Source organism: Leptodactylus fuscus, chromosome 1, assembly GCF_031893055.1.
Source record: "Leptodactylus fuscus isolate aLepFus1 chromosome 1, aLepFus1.hap2, whole genome shotgun sequence".
Classification (NCBI taxonomy): Eukaryota; Metazoa; Chordata; class Amphibia; order Anura; family Leptodactylidae; genus Leptodactylus; species Leptodactylus fuscus.
The window spans coordinates 329,019,631-329,031,815 of NC_134265.1; the positions used below are offsets into that span (position 1 = coordinate 329,019,631).

The 12,185-nt window shown below is 44.3% G+C and overlaps 1 protein-coding gene across 1 annotated transcript in view; it reads left to right on the forward strand.

Annotated features, from left to right (window-relative positions):
• SH3TC1 (SH3 domain and tetratricopeptide repeats 1) overlaps positions 1 to 11,214 on the forward strand; it is a 36,575-nt gene extending 25,361 nt beyond the window's left edge. Inside the window, exons 15-19 of the mRNA XM_075260344.1 lie at positions 2,331 to 2,481; positions 5,629 to 5,751; positions 6,613 to 6,763; positions 8,516 to 8,712; positions 10,928 to 11,214. Coding sequence (XP_075116445.1) covers positions 2,331 to 2,481; positions 5,629 to 5,751; positions 6,613 to 6,763; positions 8,516 to 8,712; positions 10,928 to 11,176 — 871 coding nt within the window. The 3' untranslated portion in view covers positions 11,177 to 11,214. The remainder of the gene's footprint in view (positions 1 to 2,330; positions 2,482 to 5,628; positions 5,752 to 6,612; positions 6,764 to 8,515; positions 8,713 to 10,927) is intronic.
• The last annotated feature ends 971 nt before the right edge of the window (positions 11,215 to 12,185 follow it).

Sequence of the window (12,185 nt, forward strand, 5' to 3'; positions counted from 1 at the left end):
AATATTCGTACTCGATCGAATACTACTACCTATTCGCAGTAAAAATTTATTCAGAACCAACGTTGATTGGCCGAATGCTATACAGTGTACAGCATTCGGCAAATCACCGCTGGTTCTGCAGCAGGCTTGTCCTTGCTAGTCAGGAGAGCTGGCAGCTTGCTGTTACGAGGGAATTGACTTTTTCTCATAGGAATGAATTGACCAGCGTTGATTGGCCAGTGTGAAGCTGCCAGCTCTCCCGACTAGCAAGGATGAGCCTGCTGCAGAACCAGCGTTGATTTGCCACAGGCTCATCTTTGCTAGTTGGGAGAGATGGCAGCTTGCGGTTACGAGGAAGCTTACTTTTTATCAGCGCAACTGCACAGCGCTCCTCCTAAACACTCTCCTCCTGCTACTCGTGGACTTGGTGACTCTCCTTTAGTCGAATTGTGGTTTCCCCTGAAACGAGCATTTTTTCCCATAGACTATAATGGGATTCGACATTCGATCGACTAGTCGAATATTGAGACTCTATTTGAAACGAATCTCGAATCTTTCACTGTTCGCTCATCTCTAGTAAAGATGTCCTAAGCTTTGGATGGAAGAGTGGTTATGTGATCTCAGAACTATGGTTATTTTCCAGCCACATGACTTACAATGTGCCAAGAAGTCAGGCCCTGTATCACCGTAAGAGCAGAGACATATGGGAAAGGAAGACAGGTTTTTCCTGCAGTGCGTTTTTGCTGTGACCTGTTACGTGTGGCCCTAGCCTTAAAGGGATCCTATCATTAAAACACAATTGTGACTAACACGTAGGAATAGGCTTAAAGAGGACCTTTCATCAGATTGGGCACAGGCAGTTCTATATACTGCTGGAAAGCCAACAGTGCGCTGAATTCAGTGTACTGTTGGCTTTCCCGATCTGTGCCCTGGGTAAAGCGCTATCGGTCCCGGTACCGTAGCGCTTTACAGTCAGAAGGGCGTTTCTGACAGTTAGCCAGGGACGCCCTTCTGCCCAGCAGCGCCTATCGCGCTGCACAGTATTTGTCCATAGACGAGTATTATCAGGAGGGGAGGGGGAGTTCCTCCCTGCTCCACAGTACAGCGCGATAAGCACTGCTGGGCAGAAGGGTGTCCCTGGCTAACTGTCAGAAACGCCCTTCTGACTGAATTCAGCGCACTGTATATATTTTCCAGCAGTATATAGAACTGCCTGTGCCCAATCTGATGAAAGGTCCTCTTTAAGAAAGGCTATTCTTCTCCTACCTTTAAATGTCTTCTCTGCACCGCCGTTTGGTAGAAATTCCAGTTTTCTTCTGTGTGCAAATGAATTCTCTCGTAGCACTGGGGGCGGGCCCCAGCATTCAAACAGCACTGAGAGTGTCCCCAATGCTGCGAGAGAACTCTCCAGCGCCGTCTCCATGTTCTACAGGAACGGCCTCTTTACGTGTCTTCTTCTGGGGCTGGGGGACAAACTTCTAGGCCTCGGGCAGAGCCGACTCCACATGCTCGTGGCCACAAGAAAAATGGCCACTTACACAGTAAGTGGTGCTGGAGAGTTTTCTCGCAGCATTGTGGACGCCCCTCGTAATACTAAAGTAAAGCAATTATGTCGGGTGAAGCCCCACGCTGTGGAAACACCATGTTCTGCTGTGTTTTTTTTTTTAACCAAATCTGCCGAGTTCTGGGATCCTGGGATTCAGTGCGACCTAGAACAATATGGAGTACTCCAGTTTCCTCCCACATTCCAAAACCCCCAAAAAATTTATTAGTTAATTCATTTGGAATTTAGATTGGTGGCCACAAAGAGGAGAAGGACTGATGTGAGTGATGGCAATCTGCAATCGGCACTGCCGAATATGTTCTCTTTTTCTGAGAATATTTTCTCATGGTTGCTGTGAGTTTCTGGCAGTGGTGTAACTAGTCTTGTGGGCCCCGATGCAAACTTTTGTCTGGGTCCCCCTACCTCATCCCTAGAGCAAATTGTTGATAGTGATAGTTACGGGTGTGGTTGGGGTCTCCTTGGCTTATGGGCCAGATGGAAGCTGCAATATCAATACTGATGTTAGTGCTTATGGGCCCCCTAAGGCTCCTGGGCCGCGGTGCGACTGCACCCCCTCAAGTTATGCCCCTGTTTTTTTGGCATTATAGTGCAAGGATCCTTATCAGCTATTATATAGTTGATGAAATGCATTTAAGGAACGCTTACCACCTACACTGGTCCGTCAAGTTTTAACGGGGGTGTGGATGTGGATGAAATGATCCCCCTATTGATCCTCCCCTGCATTGTGGTCACATTTTTGTCAGTAAATCTTTGATTTTTGGAATTTTTCCTCTTGCTTTTGATCTAGAGCCTGTAGATCAGCCCTGGAATATACCAAGAGAAGTCTGGGCATTTTTATTGATCTTCAGTCTAAGGAGAGAGAAGCCTATGCTTGGTTAATGGCCGGAAAGATATATTATATTCTGGGCCAGAATGAGCTGGTGGATCTGTATATTCAGGTATGTGTATGGCGGGCATAGCAGAGGGGTATGTATGGGGAATATTCCGCATTATATACCTTTCCTTTACTTCCTCATTGAATATTGTGATTGTCATTACGTAGATAAGATGTGAAATTCTTTATTGTGATTGGTGGATTCTGTGTCTTATCTACATATACATGATCACTGTGATCATCAGGGTGCTGTAAGTGAGGTGACTGCTGCAAAGAAATCTCCTACAGGAAAAAGGAAGTCTCAGCATATTATATGTCCTAGTGGACAGTGTGAGAACTGCAGGATTTTTAGGATTTTTTTTTTTTTAATATAAAATATATATACAGTATATAAAAAAAACGCACCAAAAATTCTTTAAAAATATGTGTAGGATAAAACGCGTTTAAAAAATAAGACCTTCCAGATTTCTGTTGATGCCATTGGTGCTTCCCGTTGTCTTTTTTATAATAGATGATCACACGACCCGTACAACTTGTGCTAGTGTGACAGTACATTATTATTATTATTATTTATTTATATAGCACCATTAATTCCATGGTGCTTTACATTTGGGGGTTACATACAATACACAAAATATACAGGTAGATATAATACTAACAGTGACCGACTGGCACGGTGGGGTAGAGGGCCCTGCCCGCGAGGGCTTACAATCTATGGGGAATATGTTGTGTATTTACAAGCCACAGCGTCCATATAAAGGACCTTTGCACTGCCGTTAATAAATCTGTCCCAATACATGTAGTTATTCCGTGACTCAATAGTGTACACAGTCCTTTCTTACGTCAGATGCAGCACATCCCCTTTCTGCACTTCACTTGCCACTTTCTATGAAAGTGAGCGGAACAGAGTGGCGAGTGGGGTGAAGAAGGCCAGGGCAGGGACACCTCAGGCTGACATATTTCCGATAACTTACACCAGAAAACTTGCTTCAGCAGTCACAGGAAAGAATCCGTCATGTTGTTTACATTAGTGTCAATAGGAACGGATACAAAATCAATCTGTGACCGTTCTCTGTGACTTGTTTAATGTCCGTAGCTGTCATCCTATGATGGAAGACAGCAATGGACATTACCAATGGTAAAGTGAATGCCCCTCAGTAAATCGGTCACATGGGGGGAAATTCATCATTCCCTCTATGCCATAATTCCCTTTCTTGTGCCAAACGTATGCCTTAAGCACCAATCCACTCTTCACGGGTAGAGATCACGGGCCCGCCATGGCTTCACAAATTTCCTGGTATGAGTTCCTACCTGGCATAGATTTCCATTCTGGCGCCGGATATCTGACAGGTTTATGAAGAAGCCGAAGCATCTTCATAAATACCTCATTCTCTCCGCCAGTAGGGTCATTTATTAAGACTGACATTTGATACGCCAGTCTTAATAAATTTGCCCCACTGTGTCTCATTTCAAGGATTTTGTTTCACACGTTACCTGTGGACCTGTATAAGTGGGATGCTTTGGACAATCCATTTCTGTCTATTATACAGTCCTATGAAAAAGTTTGGGCACCCCTATTAATCTTAATCATTTTTAGTTCTAAATATTTTGGTATTTGCAACAGCCATTTCAGTTTGATATATCTAATAACTGATGGACACAGTAATATTTCAGGATTGAAATGAGGTTTATTGTACTAACAGAAAATGTGCAATATGCATTAAACCAAAATTTGACCGGTGCAAAAGTATGGGCACCTCAACAGAAAAGTGACATTAATATTTAGTACATCCTTCTTTTGCAAAGATAACAGCCTCTAGTCGCTTCCTGTAGCTTTTAATCAGTTCCTGGATCCTGGATAAAGGTATTTTGGACAAACAATTCAAGTTCTGTTAAGTTAGATGGTCGCCGAGCATGGACAGCCCGCTTCAGATCATCCCACAGATGTTCAATGATATTCAGGTCTGGGGACTGGGATGGCCATTCCAGAACATTGTAATTGTTCCTCTGCATGAATGCCTGAGGATTTGGAGCGGTGTTTTGGATCATTGTCTTGCTGAAATATCCATCCCCGGCGTAACTTCAACTTCATCACTGATTCTTGAACATTATTCTCAAGAATCTGCTGATACTGAGTGGAATCCATGTGACCCTCAACTTTAACAAGATTCCCGATGCCGGCATTGGCCACACAGCCCCAAAGCATGATGGAACCTCCACCAAATTTTACAGTGGGTAGCATGTGTTTTTCTTGGAATGCTGTTTCTTTTTGGACGCCATGCATAACGCCTTTTTTTTATAACCAAACAACTCAATTTTTGTTTCCAAAATGAAGCTGCCTTGTCCAAATGTGCTTTTTCATACCTCAGGCAACTCTATTTGTGGCGTACGTGCAGAAACGGCTTCTTTCTCATCACTCTCCCATACAGCTTCTATTTGTGCAAAGTGCGCTGTATAGTTGACCGATGCACAGTGACACCATCTGCAGCAAGATGATGCTGCAGCTCTTTGGAGGTGGTCTGTGGATTGTCCTTGACTGTTCTCACCATTCTTCTTCTCTGCCTTTCTGATATTTTTCTTGGCCTGCCACTTCTGGGCTTAACAAGAACTGTCCCTGTGGTCTTCCATCTCCTTACTATGTTCCTCACAGTGGAAACTGACAGGTTAAATCTCTGAGACAACTTTTTGTATCCTTCCCCTGAACAACTATGTTGAACAATCTTTGTTTTCAGATCATTTGAGAGTTGTTTTGAGTAGCCCATGATGCCACTCTTCAGAGGAGATTCAAATAGGAGATCAACTTGCAATTGGCCACCTTAAATACCTTTTCTTATGATTGGATACATCTGGCTATGAAGTTCAAAGCTCACTGAGGTTACAAAAACAATTTTGTGCTTCAGTAAGTCAGTAAAAAGTAGTTAGGAGTATTCAAATCAATAAAATGATAAGGGTGCCCATACTTTTGCACCGGTCAAATTTTGGTTTAATGCATATTGCACATTTTCTGTTAGTACAATAAACCTCATTTCAATCCTGAAATATTACTGTGTCCATCAGTTATTAGATATATCAAACTGAAATGGCTGTTGCAAACACCAAAATATTTAGAACAAAAAATGATTAAGATTAATAGGGGTGCCCAAACTTTTTCATAGGACTGTATGTATACTATATCCTGTTACATCTAAATGAAGAACATTCTCCTTTGCAGGTAGCTCAGAACGTAGCTCTGTGTACGGGGGATCCTCAGCTCTGTATGCAGCTGTATGAAGCCAGCGGAGATATATTCTTCAATGGAGCCAGTGACCGGAATAAGGCGACAACCTTCTACAGGGCAAGTATACAATATTGTACTTTATGATAATATTTGGTATCTACAGAACAATATTCGGATGTATTGTTAGATGTGGAAGTTAAAATTTTCTCTGCTATGTATCTAAAGAAGACCCAATGTGGCCCCCCATAGTAGCCACATATAGGAGAAGTGGTCCTGCATGTGCTTGTCCCTCTCCACTGAGGTCTATGGAAGTTATGGAGACAGCTGGGTCCCTTAGAGTATGTTCACACATATCAGATTAGGCATGATGTGTATTTTACAAGAAGACAAAGGCTGCCAAAAACCACTAAAAATTGGTGGAGAAATTCAGTCCTACATGGAGCACGGCAGACACCTGACGGACCCCGTTATAGTCATTTGCACCAGGCTCTCCATCATTTGATTCTGCCAGGGGACCCCAACGATGGATCGCCTGGAGCAGATGTGAACCCAGCCTTACACTTTATAAACTAAAGCTATAGATGTTTTGCCACCATTTCTTAAAGATAATAGAGTTTCTACGTATTTTACAGGCATTACAGTCTCTGTCCAGCAGGGGGAGCCACAGCCTTTAGAATGCAATCTATCTGTTACAATGCAATAATTATTGCAGCTAGATAGAAGGGAGCAAATTATTTGCACTATTTCCATAAACACTACAATTCTTGGATATAATGAAGATAAGTCACTTAATATAATCTAAAAAATCATCAAATCGCAGACATGCTAAGTGAATTTACCCAATAAGTCCTAAAGTTTGCAAAATGATGAACTGCTGAATATATGCAAAAAGTGAATTGGGGAAAAAAATCATTCAATGTATTGCTGATGATGTCAGAGTGAGGCAGCCTTGTGTGACATATGTACCTTACCCTATAGGATTGCGCTCTGCCACTTGCTGTCAAGACTGAAAATGTGGCGGCCGAGCTGCGACTGTGTAATAAACTCTCAGAAATACTGATAAGCATGAAAAACTACGAGGAGGCCCTGGAGCACGCCAAGATGGCACTGGCCCTGAGCGTCAATTTAGGTAAGGATGACATTTTATGACAAATCTGTACATATAAAAACTACTACAGCTACAGTAAAGGGAAGAGTGACCAACTAACTGTGAGAACACTATGGTGTTACTATAGGGGTACTATGGTATTACCAGGGGCGTAACTACCAGGGTAGCAGCTGCCATAGGGCCCAGGACATTAGGGGGCGCGGCGACAGCCGCTACTGCTGCAGATTTTTAATTTTTTTTTTTAATAGACCATTACCTGCTGGAGTAATATCAGCAGATAACAGGCCCTATTTACTTACCGATCCCGGCTCCTGCTCATGGCTGCCCGCACTTCCCCTTCTGCAGAGGTGGCTGTGAACAGAAGCTGGGATCGGTGAGGACATTCCAAACGTCCTTATGCGTCGCGACGCAGGCCCCTGCTCACTTGTTCCGTACATCATTGAAGATGGCCGACATCTGCCAGGAGTGCGCTGGAACCAGGGAGAGGTAAGCAGCCGTGTTTTTTTATGTTTCTATCCTCCCCTGGATTTCTGATTATTATGCTCTGGAGTCTGAAAATCCCCCAGAGTATAATAATTGTTCACGGGTGTCAACAATGGGGCATAATACTTTTTGCAGGGGCCACGATGGGTCATAATACAGTGTGCAGGGGCCACTATGGGGCATAATACTGTGTGCAGGGGCCACTATGGGGGATAATACTGTGTACAGGGTCCACTATGGGGCATAATACTGTGTGCAGGGGCCACTATGGGGCATAATACTTTTTGCAGGGGCCACTATGGGGACATAATACTATACACAAGGGCCACTATGGGATATAATACCGTGTGCAGGGGCCACTATTTGGCATACTAGTGTGTGCAGGAATGTGAGGGAGGGTTGCTGGTCGGTCGGTCAGGGTCTTCAGGGGAGGGCCCATGTCAAATGTTCGCCTTGGGGCCCGCCATTCCTACTTATGGCACTGAGTATTACTATAAGGGTGCATGCACACTACGTAACGCCGGGCGTGTATGAGAGCCGTACACGCCGGCGTTACAGCAGGGCTGCCGAACACTTCCCATTCACTTCAATGGGAGCGCTCGTAAACGCCGCTGTTACGAGCGCTCCCATTGAAGTGAATGGGAAGTGTTCGGCAGTCTGCTGTAATGCCGGCGTGTACGGCTCTCATACACGCCCGGCGTTACTCAGTGTGCATGCACCCTAAGAGTACTATGGAGTTACCATGAGAGTACTATGCAGATACAGTAGCTACAGTGTTATTGTGACAGTGTTGCAATATTACTGTGACAGTACTACAGTTCTACAGTATGTGACAGTACTATGTACTATGGTGTTGCTGTGAGTACTATGGTGTTACTGTAACGTCATCTGGTAACACCATATTACTGTCACAGTACCACCAATCCCCACCCCCACCAGATGCTGTTTGAAGCATTAGTGTCCCTTGGGTGAGCCCCACTTCTAATTCACAGGTCAGTGACATCATATTTAGTCACATGGTCTGTTTACAACTTAGTCCCATTCAAGGGGATAGTTCCAAGCTGTCATACCAAGCAGGATCACAAAAAGATGGTTTATTTCTTCCAGAAACAGTGCCACACCTCTACACAGGTTGCATGTGATATTGCAGTTCAACCTCATTCACTTCCATGAGCTGCACTACCAGACACAACCCAAGGACAGGTGTGGTGCTGTTTTTCTAATCTTGCTCCATCTCCTTCCATCTACCCACTGATTCCATGTAATACCAGGAGGTTTGTGTCCTTACAGAGAACCAGCTGAATGAACGGGTCTCGTACCACCGACTAGCCGGGATTTACAGCCACCTGAATCAGTCCGAGCTGGCAGAGCATTTCTACTTGAAGGCGCTCTCTCTCTGCTCATCTCCTCTGGAGCTAGAAGAGGAGTCTGTCTACTACATGAAAGTGTACCTGGTCCTAGGGGACATCATATTCTATGACCTGAAGGTGAGACCTCTGGCCGTCCTCTCTCAATGTCTTACACAGTTTCATCATATCTATTGTTCTCTGCTAGCAACCATTTCAGGCAGCAGTGACCACAGAATGAGTGACAACTTCAGAAAAATAGCTCAGTCCCATTCAAATGTGATCAATGTCCATGTTGTTACTTCTTAATGTTTCCTCATCCTGGATAACCCCTTTAACATTAATGGGGTTGTCTAGGTTATTTAATAATAGGCCCAGTATTAGGATAAGTGATACCAGTTCCCCCCTCCCCATTTCCAGCCCTAAGCTCCAGTTCCCCCCACTGCTACAGTGACATCATCTTCTTGATACTGGGGGTGATGTGCCTGTATACAGGATATGACCGCTGCAGTGGTATATAGTGTATGACTGCTGAGGCCTGTGATCGGTTTCAGGGGTAATGTGGTATATTTGGGCACATCATTGCTGTACCCATGTACATAAACAGTAACGGTTAGGGCTGGAGATTGATATTGGAAGCCAACCCCTTTTAATTTTAAAGCGTAACTAAACTTTTGGACAACTGTAGATTTTCTGCCAGTATTTGTGTCATTAATACAATTTATAATGTACTTTATTAACACATTTTTAGCTCCTTTGTGTGAAATCCTGCAATGTTTCACTCTTTCCCTTACTTCTCTATTGAGAGCTGCTTCTACGGATGTACGGTGTACGGGCCTGCGCGAAGTGAAGAGTAAATGAAGCTGGGGAGAACTTCAAACTGCTACAGTATATCTCAGGCATTCTACAACATAGAAACTTGCTTTTGGTGTCATATGAAAGATGAGAGTCAAATCTTCTATATGACACAAAGCAGATATATAAATGCTCTATATAATTTCCGGAGATATCAGTGATTGAAAACACAGTCGGGATTAGGATATCTATATCCCAACTGTTGTTTTCAACCAGTGAGGTCTCCGGAAATTATACAGTTAAAACTACATCCTTAGTATCCTAAGAAAGATGAGAATCTCACCAAAAGTAAGTTTATGTGTTTTATAATTCCTGAGATATAGCCATTTGAAGTCACCCTCACATAGCCTGTACACCAACCCAATGAGAAGTTAGAAACAGCTATCAACAGAGGTAAGGAAAAGAGGGAAAATACAGGATTTCACACAAAGGAGCTAAAATTTGTTAATAAAGTATATTATAAAATAAGGAAGGAATGACAACCTCACCCAAGGATCACCACATAACATGAATATCATCCTATGATGTTTGTGGGTTTGTGTCTTTGGATGTTTGTTCCTCAATCACACCCGAATGGCTGAATGGATTGCTTTGAAATTTCACACACACCTACATATTGGCCAGGAAGGATACATAGGCTACTTTGAAAGTGTCTCACCCACCCCAAATCGCCACCGTGACCCTCAAAATTTGGCTCCAGCTCCGCTGTCAACCCTGCCATCACGTCAGCGCAGGTAGTGACACGCAGCTCTGATTGGTGCATGGCGGTGTGGGGGCGGGATAGGGAGACAGCACAGCGGACCCATAGGTTACCGCCAAAATGTGGGCGTGGCCAACGCGCAAGGACACTTGCCTGAACATGGCGCGGGGGAGCCGGGGCCACAGCAGCGGGGCTGTGGGGTCCCGCCACACGAGGGTGTGGGAGGGACCCGCGGTGGCCACAAGAAAAGGGGCGTGGGGGCCAACGGGCTGCGCTGCACATGGTTTGTGCAAGGATGGGGGGTTCGCGGACGAAGTTGCGGGTACAGCTAGTAACATATAATGCACATAACACAGGGGCTTTTCCTAAAGGATCAATTTTAAAGACTGAGGCCCTACATGGTAAAAATGCAGCATTTTTTGTTGCAGATTTTGCTGCAGTTTTTTGAGCCAAAGCTAAGATAGGTTACAAAAGGAATAAAAAATATATAGGAAGTTTTTATACTTCAACCTGGTGCTCAATCCATTCCTGGCTCAAAAAACTGCAGCAAGACCTGCAACAAACAAAGCTGCGTTTCCGCAACGTGTGACCTCAGCGGACAGAAGGAAAGCTGTCATCACACTGTTTAGGACCATCAATGCTTAGGATGATACAACCCCTTTAATAACATCACTGTTACCCCATACAACACTGTTCCCTATGGATTAGAAGAAGCACAAGAATTCCGAATCCTGCCTCGATCTTTTATGACAATGTGTAAGACATATAAGTAACCTAAGATGACACTGCTGTGTATTGCAGGACCCCTATGACGCCGCCGGATACTATCACCTCGCCCTGGCCGCTGCTATGGATTTGGGCAACAAGAAGTCCCAGCTGAGGATTTACACCCAACTTGCCGTCATTTACCATAATTTTCTAGTTGATAGAGAAAAGTCTCTTTACTATTACCAGAAAGCCCGGACCTTTGCCACAGAACTCAATGTACGGAGGATAAACCTGTCCCCTGGGCAGCAGAACCTAAACCAGGCGCGGACTCACAGCTACTGAACAGGAGGGGGGGGGCAGATATTTTATAATGAGAATACTAGTTTTATAATCCCCTAATGTGAATTCCGCTATAGGAATACTCTCTGGACTTACTAAAGCCATTTGATACATCTGGTCGGGGTTGGACTGACGATCTGAGACCACTAACCTGAAGAAGGGGCGGGTGGGTATAAAAGTTGTCCTTAAAATAAAACAAAAATACACCTGATACAGTGACCGTAATAGTCTACCGCTCTTATAGTCATGCAGAATTACGAGGATGTGTCATTCAGGCTGCTAAGAAAGCTGGGTGATGACTCCATTATGAGATGACAACATTGCAATTGTAACTCTTGGCCTCCAGGGGGCAGGAAGGGTTTTCGTTTTCTCTTGGAGCAACTTTTATCACATCACGGAGCTGAAATTAAAATCCATTTCCCCAGATGTGATTCCCATTTGGAAGCGTTTAAAGTCATTGAATTAAACACATACCTGAAGTATGACAACCAGCTGTGCACACACATGTAGGGGATGGCGGTGTATTGTGTGTTTATGTTCATATACTCCAATGTACATTATTATGTAACTTCTAAAAACTGGATACACATAGTGTTCACATGATAATATACAATGATAAGGGCAAAGAGCCTGCAGGTGTCTCCGAGGGTCTCCACTTTGGAAATCCCTACTACCCTATCACATGGGTCTGATGACAATGAGGTTACGTCATCTTGCCAACATTTGGTGCGAGAATTCTTAGAGAACAGGGCGTCTAGAAAATTTTTTTAGGGTGTCCACCCTCCCTTTTGTTGAGGCCACAGTTCTTTTTGAGGGGTGTCACACCACATTTATAAAATGTCGTCAGAGAATCAGATTTACGCACTTGCCTGTGATATGGGTCATGGATATGGGCAGTGGCGTAACTACCGCGGTAGCAGCTGCCACAGGGCCCGGGACATTAGGGGCCCGGTGACAGCTGCTACCGCTGCTATCATTATTCTCGGAGGTCTTTTCGGACCCCCGAGTATAA